Here is an 18,326-nt window from a genome sequence, read left to right on the forward strand (position 1 = left end):
GAGAAATCTAAGTTGAAATTATATCATAGCTTTACAAGTATAACTTGGAATAATATTTATGACTTATGATATAAAGTATTGATTGCTATATCAATTACTGCCTCTGGCTTTAATTTCACAAGAAAAAATATACCTGAATATTATAAAAATATATTGGAGAGGAAAAAATAATAGCTTTTAACATTTAATTTCTATATGGTATATATTTCTATACAGTGTATGTGTGTGTTGTGTATGTATGTATATGTACATACATATGTATATGTATACATACATACACAACACACATAGACACACACACACACATACCCAAATCTATATGGGTATATTTAAAACTTGTTTAGAAAATTAAAATAATACACGAAAGTAAAAAAAAAAAACAAAAAACTTAAATAATATTTACCAGTAAATTCAACACTTTCTAGTTCTGTAAACTTTCATTCACATGACTCCTCATTCCCCTCTCAACTTTTATTTTATTAAAATTTTTTTAATGTTTATTTATTTTTGAGAAAGAATGAGACAGTGTGAGCAGGGGAGGAGCCAAGAGAGAGGGGGACACAGAATCTGAAGCAGGCTCGAGACTCTGAACTGTCGGAGCCTGATGTGGGGCTTGAACTCACGAACCGTGAGATCATGACCTGAGCCGAAGTCGGATGCTTAACCAACTGAGCCACCTGGGCAGCCCTACTTTCAACTTTTAGCTATTCCTATTTACCTCTGAAGATCTAAATAACATGATAATACTGTGAATTCATGATTTTTCAATTTTAGAAATGGCGTACTAATTTATTACTATGGAACATAAAAATAAACGGTCTCTCCATCACTGCAATATAGTCACATAATAATTTCTGGTTAAATTGATGTTTTCAGGTTTAACTTGTTATATCTATTTATAAATATAGATCATAGCTGAACCACGTGGTATACTATCATGTACCTTTCTGTACAATCTTTTCTTCCCCTGGAGTTAATAATCACTAAGTTTTTGCACGTGCTTAGTTTTTTTTTTTTTTTTTAATATATGAAATTTATTGTCAAATTAGTTTCCATACAACACCGAGTGCTCATCCCAAAAGGTGCCCTCCTCAATACCCATCACCCACCCTCCCCTCCCTCCCACCCCCCCATCAACCCTCAGTTTGTTCTCAGTTTTTAAGAGTCTCTTATGCTTTGGCTCTCTCCCACGCTAACCTCTTTTTTTTTTTTTTTCCTTCCCCTCCCCCATGGGTTTCTGTTAAGTTTCTCAGGATCCACATAAGAATGAAACCATATGGTATCTGTCTTTCTCTGTATGGCTTATTTCACTTAGCATCACACTCTCCAGTTCCATCCACGTTGCTACAAAAGGCCATATTTCATTCTTTCTCATTGCCACGTAGTATTCCATTGTGTATATAAACCACAATTTCTTTATCCATTCATCAGTTGATGGACATTTAGGCTCTTTCCATAATTTGGCTATTGTTGAGAGTGCTGCGTGCTTAGTTTTCTAAGTGTCTACTGCTATTAAATCCCTCAACACCTGGCTACAGCTATAAATAAAGTCTCAATACAGTCAATCACATCAGGTTCAGATCCCCAGCTTTCTTAGATAATGTCCTCCTAAGGGCACCTATATAAAATATTTATAGATGGTTGGTTTGGTTAAAAGAAACCTATCTTCTACAATAGTAAGTTACTAAAGTTTTTCTCCACTATTTGAAAAAAAATACAAAATAGTAATTCAAAAGCACTGGGAATATTAGTTCATGTTAAGATATTTATTACCTGCAAGATCGTGACCTGCAAAGGGATAGAAAGTCTTCAAATTGTTGAGTACCAACTGCACCATTGCCAAGCGCATCAATGACCAACTAAAAATAAAACAGGAGATGTGTTAAAAACTTACTTAGGGTTTTAGAAGAGTATACCACTCTTTAATCCAACAATTTCACCACCAAGAATCTAGTCTGCAGATATACTTTCCCAAAACCAAAACAATATATGCATGGAGTTACTCATGTCAGTTTTATCTAAAATAGCAAAAGAGCAGAAACAACCAATTATCCACCAAGAAAATACTGGTTCAAACACTATGGTTTTGAACCACAGAAAAAACAGTTGCCATAAAAAAGGAACAAAGAAGGATCTCAAAGTATTAAAATGAAGTGAACTCCAGTATGTATTAATAAATAAGCAAATTATAGAACATTATACACAGTATGTTTTTCCATGTAAGAAAGCAGGGAAATAAGATATTACACACACGCGCGCACACGATTATTTTGCAAAAAGGCAGATAAAACAGAAACTAATAAAAATGGGTGTAGAGGAGGAAATGAGTGGAAGACAGAAATGTGACACTTCCGATTTCACATTTTTATATAGTTTTTGCTTTTTTAATTGAAAAAAGAAATATTAGCTTCTCTTAAAGTGAAACACGTTTATTTCTTAGAGTACTGGCTTTTTACTACTTTAAATTGTGGTAAAATACACATACCACAGAGTTTACCATCTTAACTATTTTTTAGTTCAGTGGCATTAAGTACATTCATATTTTTGTGCAACCATCACCACCACCAATTTCTAGAACTCTTTTCATCTTGCAAAATTACAACTATCTCTATTAAGCAACAATTCCCCCATTTCCCCCTTCTCCTAGTCCCTGGCCACCACCATTCATAGAGACCTTTTGTCTCTATGAATCTGACTACTCTATGATACTCTACTAAGTATCTCATATGTGGGATTATACAGTATTTGTCTTTCTGTGACTGGTTTGTTTCATTTAGCACGCTGTCCTCAAGGTTTATCCATGTTATAACATGTGTTAGAATTTCCATCCTTTTTTAGGTTGAATAATATTCCACTGTAGGTATATACTATTATTTCTATTTATGCATTCATCTGTCAACAGACACTTAGTACTTTTACCCCCTGGCTACTATTAATAATGCTGTCATGAACATGTTTGTACAAATACCTATTCAATACCTTATTTATTTTAATTCTTTAGGGTATATATACTTAGAAATGAAATTGCTGAGTCATGTGGTAATTCTGTTTTTAATTTCTGAAGAACTGCCATAATGTTTTCCACAGTGGTGTCCATTTCACATTTCTACCAATAGGGCACAAAGGGTCCAATTTCTCCACATTCTTGCCAACACTGCTATTTTCTTTTTGAGAGCAGTCATGCTAAGAGGTATGAAGTGAACTCTCACTGTGGCCTCAAATTGCATTTTCCTAATAATCAGTGATAGTGACCACCTTTTCAGGTGCTTATTGGCCATTTATATATCTGCTTTGGAAAAACATCTATTCAAGTCATTTGTGTGCTTTTTAAATTGGGTTGTTTTGTTTTTGTTGTTATTAAATTATACAGTTTGACTTCTGAGCCATGTAAATATTTTGTGTATTCAAAAAACAAAATCAGGTCAACAGGAAATCAACAACAGTATACCAGTAAGGAAAATTCTCATAATTTTTCCTTTCGATAAAGGACTACTTCATTTTCCCTAATATCCTACTTATTGCTTGTGGAAAATTTCTATTTTTCTATCATACCATAACATACAATGTCTTAATAAAATGTATACACCTTTCAGACATATACAACATATCAACAGAGATAAGATAATACACCATTATCCATGCATGTAAGGATAATGCAGCTTCGGAGCCGAGGGTGAACATTTTGAACATTTATGATTTTTATAAAATGGGGAAGACATTTTTAAGACAAAAATCACTGACATGTTAGAGCATTAGTATTACACTGAAAAGATATTGTGTTTTCTAGGCTAAAACAGTGGGATTTGTGTATCTCAGGGAGCAAAGGGCAAGGAATAGTCTGATAGCATTTGTGAGGACTGATTCATACATAATAAATAAACTGTGAAATTATTGTTAAAGAACGGTATCTAACAATTTCATCTAAAGAAATTTGACTTAGGTGTTTTAATTCAATGAGCTATTAATTTTACATGAATTATTTTCAAAAATATTATGTATATAAGCCATGAGAAATTTCTAAAAAGAAACTTAAAATTAAATATTCCATACCTATATGAATTTGAATTAGAATGCTCTTGCAGATGGAAATCAGAAGCTAAAACATCATCATCATCATCATCATCATCACTCTCCAGACTCTCTTCTGAATCATATTCTGCTCTACTTTGGGAAGGAGGGAGAAAAGGCTATATAAAAAAAAAAAAAAAAAAAAAAAGTTACGGGATTTATCATTCAACTCCCTGATTTAAAACATTCAATGACAGAGTCTAATATTAACAATTTATCTCATTTTCAGGTACTTCATTGTAAGAAAGTAAAGTAACCAGTATTTGGCTGCTTCTTTTCTGACATTCTATGCCTCTGACTTCTCTTGACAGTATTCTTTATTAATTCAGCCATTCAACAAAAAATTTATCAAGTATCAACACATCAAAAAGTATACTTGCTATAAGAATTTTTGAGACATATACACAGTCACTGAACTCAAAGAGCTTACATTTTAGGGGGAAAACGGCAAAAAATAGAAAAGGAAGTACAAACTGTATGTAGTTGTGATATATGTATATACACACACACACACACACACACACACACACACACACAAAGGATGGCTGGGATGGAGAAGAGCAACAAGAACAGAGATGAGCTCATCATGAAAGCCCTCTTTGAAAAGTGGCGTGAGACTGCAGGGACAAGAAGTAAGCCACAGATCAGGAGGGAAGAAAAGCTCATTTTGAGCAGCAGAAAGAGTAGGTAGAGAGGTTTTCCTACGGGAAAGAGTTTGGTGTGGAAGGAAAGTAGTTTGACTGAAGGCCACTAATGCAGGAGGGTAAGTGTTGCGATGAACACTCAAGACAATGGTAGGTGACAGGTGGGGCAGGGTGTCTGTAGATCACAGTCAAGAGGGTAATGGAATGTCACTAGTCAGTTTTAAGGAGAGGACAGGTATTGAGATTTACATTCTAAGACTATTACAATGCCCCTCTCTTATGAGACAAAACTCAAAAGGCAAGAGTAGAAACGGAGACAGTAACTAAGGCAAGAGTTGACAGTCTGGATGAAACCACTACAGAAACGTAAAGGCAGATGGGAATTAAGATGGACACACTAGTGCTTCGGCAAGGCTTGCCTTTAAACTGAACAAATTTTTCTCTTCCTCATTCTTGAAGCCTCCCTCTTCCCTTCACGTGTTGTTCTGTAGAATCCTTTGTTCCATGAACTTGGTATCAATGTGGACATCTCCCTGACCTCGGTGCATAGCCAGTAACGAGACTCGGATGGCTGGGCCTGAGGTAGTCAAGAAACATGACCAACCCGCCTGGCATATGTGCCAGATTGTTCTCTAAACTGCCCAGATCCTGTATTTTCCTAAAACCACCCTTAACCTTTTATTACAGGTGGATCTGCAGCTTTGAAGGCATTAGCCTGCTTCAGCCTCCTTTGCCTGGCAAAGCATTAAAACCAGTGTTCCTCTTTATCCCCAAACTCTGTCTTCACGGTATGTTTTGGCTCTAGAGCACAGAGGTCAGGTTTCGACAACGTGGTAACAGGTGATGAAGATGGAGAGAAATAACATACTGATGGTGTATTTGGGGGAAAGCACTGCCAGATGTGCCAATAAATACGGAGAGCAAGGAACAGAGAGAAAAAAGACTATTTCTGGGTTTCTGGCTTGAGCAACTATTAGGATAAAGATGCCATCTACTAAATTGAGGGAGCTCTGGTTGTGAGAGGGAAGTGGTGGACAAAGTGAGTATCAAAAACCCAAATCTTGAGTAAGATTAAGATTATAGATCAGGTAGAAAAGGAAGGACAAAGAAAGGAGACCACAAAAGAATAGTAAATAGTAAATAGTAAATAGTAAGGCTAGGGAAAAAAACAGAAGAGATTGGCATTAAGAGAAGAAGACAAAAAAGTGTTTCAAAGGAGGAAATGGTCATATGTGTTGAATTTTGCTAAGAATTTAATTAGGACGATGATAAAGAAGTTTCAGTTACATGTGACAACAAGGATGCCCCCTGAATCTCAATAACAGCAGCTTCAGAGGGGTAGCTGTGTCAGAAGTCGCACAGTGGGGAACTATGAAAGGGACCTAAGGTAATAGGGAAAAAAATGTGTGTACAGTTTTGAAAAGTTGAATGGTAAGAGGAAGCAGAGAAATGGGGTAATAGCTGAGAAAAGTCTGGGGATCAAAGCAGGACTTGGAATGGGAGACAGAAGAGCACATTTCTGTCCCGATGGGAAGCAGCCTGTAGAGACAAGAGAACTGAAAACATAGTGAAGAGTAGACAGGAAAGCATGACGGGGATTCAGAACAGAAATGGAGCCTGTGACAAGAAGGACTCTTCTTCCATAATAACAGAAGGAAGGAATAAGATGTAGTTATAGCTTCATGATAGGACAGTGACAGTTTTGTGCGATTCTACCTTTCTAATGACTTGTAAGATGAGGGCATTAGTTAAGGGTGAGGACAGAGGAGGAGATGTGGGAAGTCTGAAGTTACTTTGGTCTAGGGCAGCCTGGTGAAGAAATAGCACGGACGGCAGAACTTCTGAAAGAGCTGAGTGAGGAGCTTCGTAAGTCCTCTCACCAGAAAGCAACAGGAAAACTGAACAATGTTGTAAAAAGGTCCTTTAAAAGAAACTGGAAATTGATCAATATATACAACACACAGAGAAGCACCTGGCATTTTGGCCAGGGTCTCTGCGACTCCATCCCTGCCACTCTGTGTGAGAGGGGTCCACTGGAGCCAGCAGGGCATCCGTGAGGATTGAGAACTCTGCTGCATGGCCAGAAGGGCTGACACTTTAATAAAAATCCCACCCCAATGGCACAGTCAAAAATGACAGAGATCTCATTACCAAATAGCTAGGAAAGGCTAACATCTCAATTAGCCTGAGGCTATGATATAAAGTGGGACAAGGGCAGAGCAGCCAGAAATTTAACAAGGTCCAGGAACACAGAGAGCTAAAGAAGGCCGTGCTGATCAAGAATCCTTTATCAACTCAAACTGTGCTTCAGAAATGAAGATGACATATATATATTCCCATAGCAACAATAAACATTTGTTGAATGAATGAATGAATGAATGACTCTGTAAAAGGCAATGAGGAAGAAGGAGATACGGATACCTGTCTTTAGCCCACGCATTGTACAATAAATGAAAAATAAAAGCTAACGCTTAACGTGCCTGAGGGACTGGTGTCACCAGAAAATAGTTCAGTGTCAATTAATACAACAAAATATTAAGAACATCTGGAAGTTGAGAATGTTAGGGATCGGGCTGATCATAGGAAAAGGAGAAGATACATTCAGGCCTTTTCTGCATGTGCATGGTAGCACAGGAATATGAAAACAACCATGCAAGCTGAAGTCACTGTGAGGCAATCTTTAAATTTTTTTCCTTTTTTTGACGTTTCTTCATTTTTTTTTTTAATGTTTATTTTTGAGAGAGAGAGAGAGAGAGAGAGAGAGAGTGCGAGCACTAACGGGGGAGGGGCAGAGAATGAGGGAGACACAAAATCCAAAGCAGACTCCAGGCTCTGAGCTATCAGCACAGAGCCTGATGAGGGGCTCCAACCCACAACGTTGAGAGCATGACCTGAGCCAAAGTCAGATGCCTAACTGACTGAGCCACCCAGGTGCTCCAAGGCGATCTTATTAAACAAAGGAAAAATTACAAATATTCTATGACTATGAAAAATATTTTTCAAAACATTAAAATCACTTATGGTAGGCAATAAATGTATAAGGAAATGAAAAAATAGTAAAAATATTTATTTAGAACACTGTAATTAAAATATTAGAAATATTGAGAATTAAGTGTTTTATGTCTTTATAAAAAATTTATCAAGAGTACTCTGAATAGTCCCTGCCTTCTAACTCTGTAATTTAGGATACAAAGCAAACATCTTTTCTAATCATTGGCAAATCGTCATCATATTTGTTTCCAAGTTTGTATCAGCTTCCAACATTTTCTTCTTCGCACCTTCAACGTCGTGAAATATTACCAGGAGTTACTCTAACATGAAGATTGTTTTTTTTGTTTGTTTTGTTTTTGGCAATTTCACTATCTCTAGAATATGGTCATCTTTTTGTCACACTTTCCTCATTCGTGTTGACAAGTCAGCCTTCCCTAAGTCTTCTGGTTGCACTAGAGTCTCTCGAATGACAGTAATGTCAGAGATCCCACAATTAGCTATTTTTTTCACAACTTCATTTATATTTGATTTGAATTTCACTTATAGTGCTACCACCTTTCACTGTTGTGTTGCACTTTCATCTTTGTGAGCCAGTTCCGTCTTGTGATTATGCAACTTTAGAAAATGTCACTTGAGTTCATCATGGGAGCCAAGACAGCAACACACTTTTCTGTCTGCATATGAACTAACAGGTACTAATCACCAATAGACTTTGAAAGAACTGTTGTGATTGGTCACTGAACATGAGGTACATCTGTTATTTCCATAGTGAACTGTGGACTGAGGAGCCAGCAGGGAGGTTTGTACTTTATGCAGTTATTCACAGTTAATATATTGTGGAAACTTTAAGCCATGTTGTTGAGGGACTCATGTTACTTACTGAAGGACCCAGCAACTATAATGTGTATACGAGAACAGTGCAGGACTGTCTGTAGGACAGAAAAGGAACGACAGCAGGAATGGCCCTGTGGCTTCTAGCAATCTTGATTTCTTAATTACAATCAAGTACATTAGCATTAAGGTGCTGACCAATTTATCTTTCCATCTAGAACTATTTTATCTAAAATAAAGAAATCATAACTTATCAAAGAACTGACTTAACTGATTGGAAATGGCCAAATGTTTTTGAGGGTTTTTTTGTGTTTTTTTTTTGGTTATGCAGCCTGATAAAATGAAAATTTTCTAAATCAGAGTGGGAAAATACTTGGAAGCAGCAGCAATTACAATTATTTTAAACATTTTCATTTCCATTTCACCGCATAAGTGTTGTTCTGGGTGGCACTTTTATTACCTTGGCTATGAAATAGTCCCAGATACTGAGCTCCGGTGGGATGAACTTCTCTTTGACTGTCAGTAAGTCCTGGCTGACTGGTGATGAGGAAGAGGTTGGTGGGGCAGATTCTCTGCAAGACATTTTTGATGGCCTAAAACGTTTGTTCTGTTTCTCTCCTTCTTCCACAAGTGAAGAAACTAATAAAAAGAAAAATAAAGTATTACTCAAGTAAGCACTATTTCCAGTGTACTAACTTCACCTATCTTTATATAAGATTTAAGGTTACAAATAAGCACACACACAAAAGTGAATTATTATAATAGTAAGGTAATAAAATAGAAGTGAGACAAAAATCACCATCAACAGCAATCTTTGCTTTTATCTCAACTTATTTCTCATTCTCTGAATGTTAACTTTTCTATTGCATATGTGGGTAATAGGATATAATATCCACTTATAAATGAGTCCACAATGGAGCTAAGATCATGAAAGAAAATTATCTATATCCCTCTACTTTGTGTTTAAGAATACCATGGAAGACCAAGAATATCATGGGATGTCAATATTAATTAAAAGCAAAAATTCACTTAGGAGGTTCTTTAGTAATCCCTTGGCCTTTTATCTCCATACAAAACTATATGTTTTCACTGAAAATATTAAAAAAATTCAAATATGTAAGAACTTAATTAAGCTGACTCAGACTTCTGGAAATGGGTTGCATATGGAATTTTCTGGTCAGTGGAATAACAAATACGAGGGAGAAAATGCAATCTTTGTTGTTTTAACTTTTAAACATTTAACAGTATTCTTTTAGTATTTTGCTTTAGAGTATTAAGGGCCTTAGTAAAGAAAAACAAGTTACACAAATCTTTGACAAATACTAAGTCAGTCACGAGATGCAAATCACCAGTAGAGAACCAAGGATCTCCCAGAGAAAAGCACAGGTCTAATCAACAGGCAAACAACTCCACAATCAGGCACACCCCAATATTTTCCTTCAGTGGTTTCAGTGAGAATTTACTTACCTCCCAAAGGAATGCAAATATTTGTTCTGTAATACAATTTTGTTTTATTGTTGGAAGCTACTCAGCTTGCATAAACAGCATGCTCATGCATCACATCAAGCTACAGCCAAGCTGAGTTTAACAGACTAATTTCATTATTTCAGATAAAAGGAAACTAAAATGAATAAAATTCCAAAAGATTGCTAAAAAGTGCTATGATTATTACATAACCTTTCAAATGATTTTAAAAGGAACCATCAGATTAAAATGTGTCATTTTTTTGTTTTTATAAGCAATTGATATTCAATGATCATTCTTCTAATATATCTGTTGCATACATTTATATATATTCTAAAGCTTCAACAGTGGTTCTACCAAATTCTGATCAAGTAAAAAATTTAGAATATAAAGGTATTCTTTACCTTTCAAAAAATTAATGCTGTGGTTTAAAATAAATTTATCATTTGACTTTAACATTAGTATTTGGCTTTTAATTTTGTTTTCAGATCAGAAGGCATATAAACATAGAAGCATAAAGGATCTCTAGAAAAATAAAACTTACAAACAATGCTAAATGAACACATTTTTGCCAAGATGGCCACGGGATTAAAAAAAATCAGAGTTTTTAAAGCAAAACCTAAGAAAATTTTTAGAAAGAAAAAACTTTGGAAGTACTGCCTGGGGAGCCCAGATACTGACATGAAAATAAGAAAGTCACCACACACTGGGGGTAAATGTTTAAAGTTACAGACTCAATGCCAGAAGTATAAAACTACTTCTTAAAATATTTTTGATGAACAAGGACAGAAAAAAAATGGCAAACAAATTCACAGTACTGAATGTTATGTTATTTCAAATGCTATAAATGTAAAAGGACCTGAGCAGTGCCTCCCAGCAAACAAGAAATAACCCGTAGCTGGTTCTTAGTGTAGATGCTCCTTCCTTTCCCTTCAATTACAGCAAGACCTAAGGCAACTTTATGCTTAATCACACGAGGTTAGAGCAGTCGTGAAGTACCAAGAGAGACTACCTATAGTGGCTGAGTGCTCGGCTGCTTACTTTTGAAAATGCTAATAAATATCAAGGACGTCTGCCACTCCTTGGATAAAAACTGACTCTACTATTCTATTACTGAGAGAGTAAATGGATACTTTACCAGTAACAGAAGAAAAAAACAACAAAAAACAGTATTAGAATTGAAAACGAAGTTGGATATGGAGTTTATGAATTATAAGAAATACAAAGAGGCTAGAAAGTGGGTAAGGAAAAACTACCATTCATGCACTAACATAAATTTTTAAAATAAATTTCTTAGCTGTTTTGGATTCACAGTACGTTTTAAAAGTATAACAATGGTAATTCAAAGGAGCACATGAACCCCAATGTTCAGAACAGCACTATTCACAATAGCCAAAGTATGGAGAGAGCCCAAATGTTCATCAACTGATGAATGGATAACGATAATATGGTGTGTACATGTGTGTGCGCGCACGCGCGCACACACACACACACACACACACACACACACACACACACACACACACACACCGGAATATTACTCTGCCATCAAAAAGAATGAAATCTTGCTATTTGCAGTATCACGGATGGAGCTAGAGTGTATTATGCTAAGCAAATGCTTAGTTCAGTCAGAAAAAGATAAATACCATATGATTTCACTCATAAGAGGAATTTAGGAAACAAAAAGATGAACACAGAGGAAAGGAAGGAAAAATAATATAAGATAAAAACAGGGAGGCAAACCCTAAGAGCCTAATAACTAGAGGGAACACCTGAGTGTTGCTGGAGGGGAGGTGGGTGGTGGGATGGGATAAATGGGTGATGGGCAATGAAAAGGGCACTTGTTGTGATGGGTACTGGGTATTATATTCAAGCGATGAATCACTAAATTCTACCCCTGAAGCTAATATTACACTATATGTTAACTAATTTGAATTTAAATAAAATCTTGAAAGAAAAAAAGTACTTTTAAAGTCAAGATAGTGGACTAAGCATGCAAATACACTTTCCTTCCCTCTTAAGAACCCCTATCCTCACTCCGCAGGGGTTTTCTTGGAAATATGGAAATGACTCCCAAAAGAATTCACAACAGAACTGGAGAAATGGCTAAAGAAGTTACAGTTGAAGAATGGATCTAGGAGGTACAGAGAAGTAAGAAAGACAACGTTGCTTTTTTCCACAAATTCTTCTGGACTACTAGATTTGCTACCATGCACATATATTGCTTTGATTAAAATCAAAACAGAAGGCGGCTAATAAGATTAACTTTTTTTGTTTGTTTATCAGACACAAAATTAATATTCTAAACCTAGACTTAAATGTTATTTCTTTTAAAACCTGACCTCAAAGTAACCAGGAGGAACGATCTCATTCCTTGCTCCTCAATCTAAGGCAACCTTATCCATGAGACTATTCATGAGTGTGCCAGAGACTGCAACGAAGCTTCAGGAGGCTTGAAGGTCCTGGACCTTCAAATTTAGCTCCAAAGTTTAAGGGGTGGGAGGATGAAGGTAAGTAACTTAAATAATGACTTAAAACATTTCATTGGAAAGAAACAAAGATATGTAGAAGATAAAAGTCATGTACGTTCAAGATAAAATAGATTTCAAATCTATTTGTTACTTTTGGCAAGATAATTCAGTGGAAGAGATCTCCTAAGAGATATGTATTCACTCTCCTTTAGCATCCACTTTAGGCAAAAAGTTTGAGAAGTACAAACATATGCCAACACAAATCAAATATTCTGAAAATTATATGTAAAACTTGATTTTACAGGTAAACTTCAAAGATTCTTAAAAGAAAAAGACCAAAACAGGAGATTAAAAGAATAGTAAATTTAAGGTACTTCTTAATCCTCAAAGAAAAAAAAATTGCTAAAAAAATGTCTGACAGGTGGTATTTTCCATATTTTAGAAAGACTGACTCTCAAGGTCTTCCTCAGATCATTACCTTGCACCTGCTTCATAAGCACCTATAAAAAGAAAACAATGAATGGGGCACCTGAGTGGCTCAGTTGGTTACGCATCCTACTTTGGCTCAGGTCATGATCTCATGGTTTGTGAGTTCAAGCTCTGTGTCGGGGTCTGTGCTGACAGCTCAGAGCCTGGAGCCTGCTTCGGATTCTGTGTCTACCTCTCTTTCTGCCCCTCCCCTGCTCACACTCTGTCTCTGTCTCTCTCTTAAAAATAAATAAACATTAAAAAAAAAAAAAAAAAAAGAAACAACTACCTTAGTAGAAAGTAGTGATCTATCTCCAAATCACAGGGCGAGTAGTCGCCAAGGTGGTTGGTGTCCAAAGTGATTCAATGGAATATGGAAATAAAATCTAAGTAGTAAGTAAATCCACTACTTACATTGAGTTTTTTAAATGAGTAGAGGTGGGAAAAAAAGGAAGAGAAGAGAAACAGGGTAAGAAGAGAAGCAAAAGAAGAAAGGAGTAGAGGGAGAGTGGAGAAGAGTGAGAAGGAGGCTGAGGGAAAGCAGAAGCATTAGGGCAAAGAAAAAAAAAGGAGGGGTGAAAAGGGGAGCAGACACGGGAGGTAAGTGGTAAGGGGAAGAAGAAAACAAAATTTGTTTAATATCTGGATCAAAAAGAGTACATGTACTTTATTTTAATTTTTTTTTTTACATTTATTTATTTTTGAGAAACAGAGTGAGACAAAGCGTGAATGGGGGAGGGGCAGAGAGAGTAGGAGACACAAAATCTGAAGCAGGCTCCGGGCTCTGAGCAAGCGGTCAGCACAGAGCCTGATGCGGGGCTCAAACCCATGAACTGTGAGATCCTGACCTGAGCCGAAGTCGGACACTCAACCGACGAGCCACCCAGGCGCCCCAAAAGAGTACATGTATTTTAAATAAGTAAGTACACACATTGTTGTTAAGCATAACCAAGCAGGACTTAGTTAAGCATGTTTTGTCACTAGGGTTATATAATAAAAAATCTAGAGGTAACTGTCCCATGATACTACTTTTAAACAGTCAATTAAAAGGATTTGGCATATTCACCTATATTTTAAATAGCTGTTTTCTATTTTAAAATGCTTAAGTCTTACCTTTTCTGGTCAAGAAATGCTGCTATTTTGTATATTTTGCTAAAGGAAGGATAGCAATGACATGTATAATCAATCACTAAATACTGAATACAAAACTTTTATTTTGATACAAGTTTGAGGGGAAAAAAGTAAAACATCTGGATTTTCTGATCCGTATTTAACATAAATAATCAAAAGGCAAAAACACACTTTAAAATGTCTAAAACATCATTAGCAGTCTCATAGTTAAAAAAAAAAAAAACAGGCTTACAAATAAAATACTCATTTTTTATTTCATGCCTCAAGCTGGAGACATAAAAAAAATTACTAAAATTTTATCAAGATAAAAATTCACAGTTCTCACAACTGCAAATATTACTACAAAATACAATAAAAATTCTTCAAATAAAAGAGTTTTGCTTTATAATATGCAATAAAAAGCAAAAGTATGGATTTCTAACTGTTAGCATAAAAAAATCATTTTTTGAAATTTGCTATTGCTTACCTGATTGTCTATTTTAAAAATTAACCATAACAAAAAAATTCCAAACTCCATGAACATACATCTACACTAGTTTTAATTACAAAAAAATGAATCTTTAACATATGATGTGGAATTTCCAAAATTAAATTTGATTAAAAAATAAATTACTGATTTATTACATAACATTTTTGTTAAGAATTCTGACCTGCCAAGCTAAACTCTAATAGAAATCATCTACCATGTTCTCACATTACAAAACTTAGTCATAGTTTTAAACTTTGTCGCTAAAAGAATTAGTACATTAAGTATATAAAAGACTTGTACAGAGAAATATAATTTAGTTCATGACACCATTAGTGCAAAGAAAATTAAAGTTAGAATTTAGACCAAAAGAAGGAAAACAAATAGTGACTTTTAAATACCTCTTCTAGTACTAAGCTACATCAATGATTGGTTTATAAGAGTTTCTAGGTTCTCAAAGACAGATGAGCATTACATAATCTGGGTCAGGCTATATCCAGCCCTACTACTAAGTGAACTACATATTTTAAGTATTCTGTGTTATTTGGCTACCAAGTCCCAATGCAAGGGATTAAATATACAGATGCAGATAATTTTTGGTCACCTTACTTACTTACTTACTTACTTACTTCAGTGACTGGTGAAATACAGTTTATGATGGTACCTCTAAGATAATTTAAGTAATGGTATTTGTATACGAAAAACTAAACCTGGTTAAACAATGAACTTATTAGACTTTGAGTAAGGTTCTTTACACATCTGTGCTCAGAAGAACTGGTCGGAATTGAGACATAGTGACTGGTAAGAATATTTTTAATTTTTTACAGGTATTTGGACATTCCATAGCTAGAATTTATTCCTTTTTAACATTTCACATTAATAAGATCAAAGTTTTAAGTAATTTTCTCTTAGAACACATTAAATAAGTTCTGAATTAGTGAACCATTTTTGCTTAATGCTTATCTCAGTAGAGCTCTATCTTATACACCCCTCTTAGACTTTGAAGGTTTTTCTTTAACTGAATTCAGATATCTGAAGTATATATATTCCCAGGCAAGTTTCATGAGAAGTTAAGTCTTTTTCTTTTTTTTGTCCATATAAAAAATAAAGCATGAGAAATTACTCTTTAAAAATTAGAAAACAGGTTATAAAAATTAAAATATTTTTTAAAATTTGAAAACTAAGATTAACACACACAGGCTAATAAATTACAAAAAGAAAACTTAACAGAAAGGTAGAAAGCATTATGAAGATTCTTTTCAGGTCAAGATGCAATATACAGAGTTTTACTATTAGAAAGTTTAGAAATAGGAATATAGTTGTTTAAAATATTTACTTTTCCTGGTATTATGAACACTTAGAAATCCAAATCCCCTAATGGCCAGAATCATAGTATGCAAAACATAAAGCAGCCACTTTGAAATGTTTTCCAGTCATTTCAAGCCATAGTCTGATTTACCATGATTAGCACTGACGTTTATTTCTACACATTTAAAATTATGTTAAGAGTGTAAGGAATAGATAACATCAAAACAAACAATTTAAGAGCAGATTGTGGTTTCTAAAAGGCTAATCATTGTTTTAAATCAAAAATATGGCTTGATTAAATAAAGGAAATTTCTTAATTTTCTACTGTTAAGTGCAAAACAAAATAAAATGGGCCCAAGGTACCCCAACCCCTTCAAAAAAACACAAAGCAAGCTGAACTGTAAAAGCCTATTTCTAAAGCTAGTATCTTGCCTGCAAGACTGGGAGGGCTATGAGAACTGATGGCTGAAAGAGCTTTGGTAAAGCCCACACATTCCATGGAGAATACCACTACCTGGTGGGGGCTAGGCATAGCAAAGTGCCTTCCTGCCAAAGAAAGAAGAGAGAATCTGTATTTGGGATAGAACAAAGACCACAGTTACAGTATATTTCAAAACAAATGATAATTTCAATAGTAAAAGATTTAAGAAAATTACATTAGACAGTTCTAATCAATGGTGCATGAGTATCGTAAAGTTTGGAAACTGCACCAGAAACTTCATACTGCGTTTTCACCATAAAACTATTTGTTCATGCTTTAAGAAAATGGTCTGTAATAAGAATTTTGTGTGAATAAGTTAAAACGTCATTACACTTGACAAAGTTATCATTCAGATGAATAAATAAAGTTCCAGTCTTAAAAATAAATAAATAAATGAAACCAATGAAAAACTAACCAGGTAAAGGTTTTGAGTGTGTCTGTTCTTTGCTGGGAACATGCGCACCTCCACCAAACACAGCAGACCACATTTTTTCATTTAGAGGATGGGCCACAATCCGAAATAGTTCATTACTAGAATGTGTCGCCAGGCCATGGATGAAGAGACTAAGATACACTGCTGTGAGAATCTCACAGAGTAAAACTGTAAGCCCTGACTGGGCTTCCTCGCCAGAAGAATTCAAAAGTCGAATTAGAGAAGTTATGCCTAGGACAAACAACAAACATAGCTACTAATGACAATAAATTAAAAAAAAAAAATCAAATATAAAAAACTTTATTACATCAGAATTAAAAGTTTTTCTTCTGTAGATTCACAGACTAGTAGAGGTTATTACAGTTAATGCACAAACACTGAGATATCTGTTCAAGTTAGAGAAATGATGAAGATCTATAAATCTGAAAGACAAAATTTAATTGCCATGACAAATGATCTCCTATTATAACAAAAGTATAAAAAGTGATAACAAAACATTTGAGTTATCTTAGTAAAATGGCTAAGGAAACACCAATGTTAAGTAACTACATAACTTATAACAAATCGGAAATACTCAAGTGGTATCAATTCTAACAATGTTAACTGTTATGTCAACAGTTACTAACATACAGCAAAACTATGCCAAATGTACTTTTTCCTCATCTAATTCAATAAGGCTGAGAAAAAACTCATATATGTATATTTATATATATTATTTGTTTACATATAAAAATATACATATACAAATTATTTGTACCTGGCCATTGTGCTGGTGCTGTATTAGGAGTTACTGCTTCGTCTAAGCTTCCTGTTTTCAAAGAATGTCGATGGGGAAGCAATACTGTCTGATACATCATTCCAGTAAACTGATTTGTTTGAAATGAACTACAGGAAGAAAACATTTAAATAAGAATAATTTACAATAACAATATAATAAAACAGTAAACATAACATACAATGATCTAAAATGAATTTCATATGTATTATTTCCATATTTTAGATCTAACTTCTAGGGTATCTTAAATATAAATTTATTAGTTATACTGTTATTACTGATCTAAGTACTGTTATCTATAGTCTAGTGTTATGTTAAAACCAAGTATCCTTTGAGGGTAAACGTGCAAATTTTCTAAATTAAAACACATGTGATGTTTTAAGTATTTAGTGAAAGACACAGAATACGTACAAATGAGAAAACTAAATTCCTATTGACCACAAACTACAAGCTATTCAATCAAATTTCAAAACAAGATTATCTAGTTGAAAAGAAAGTCAGTGTAGGTTCAGTGTGATATTTAATGGCTAGTCAGCCCTACATCAGGATAGGTTACGTCAGGTATATGCACCAGGTACCAGGGATATAATTAAAAATGTGGTTTCTGTCTCCATGAAATTTACACTCTGGTGGAGGTATCAGACACAAATCATTTTATTATATTGCTTTTAAAGACAAAATCTACGCATACAGGGCTATAAAAGCAAAACAGAGTAACATGGTACACAATTTGGGAAGTCAGGATAAGTTTCTCCAAGTAAATGGCACTTTAAGCTTAAAACTAAGTAAACAGAG

The 18,326-nt window shown here is 34.8% G+C and overlaps 1 protein-coding gene across 6 annotated transcripts in view; it reads right to left on the reverse strand.

Moving 5' to 3' along the window:
* The window catches only part of DMXL1 (Dmx like 1), a 133,935-nt gene that overhangs the window by 38,953 nt on the left and 76,656 nt on the right, over positions 1-18,326 (reverse strand). For 3 of the 6 annotated variants that reach the window (XM_019469584.2, XM_019469586.2, XM_019469585.2), the window contains exons 27-32: positions 17,514-17,641; positions 16,739-16,987; positions 16,275-16,388; positions 8,995-9,173; positions 4,051-4,187; positions 1,774-1,859 (exon numbers count right to left, since the gene is read on the reverse strand). In XM_019469584.2, the coding sequence (XP_019325129.1) occupies positions 1,774-1,859; positions 4,051-4,187; positions 8,995-9,173; positions 16,275-16,388; positions 16,739-16,987; positions 17,514-17,641 (893 nt within the window). The remainder of the gene's footprint in view (positions 1-1,773; positions 1,860-4,050; positions 4,188-8,994; positions 9,174-16,274; positions 16,389-16,738; positions 16,988-17,513; positions 17,642-18,326) is intronic. The other 3 variants (XM_019469587.2, XM_019469589.2, XM_019469588.2) reach the window with 1 other exon arrangement.

This window comes from Panthera pardus, unplaced genomic scaffold (assembly GCF_024362965.1).
Source record: "Panthera pardus isolate Hobbes unplaced genomic scaffold, ASM2436296v1 HiC_scaffold_2, whole genome shotgun sequence".
NCBI classification, from domain to species: domain Eukaryota; kingdom Metazoa; phylum Chordata; class Mammalia; order Carnivora; family Felidae; genus Panthera; species Panthera pardus.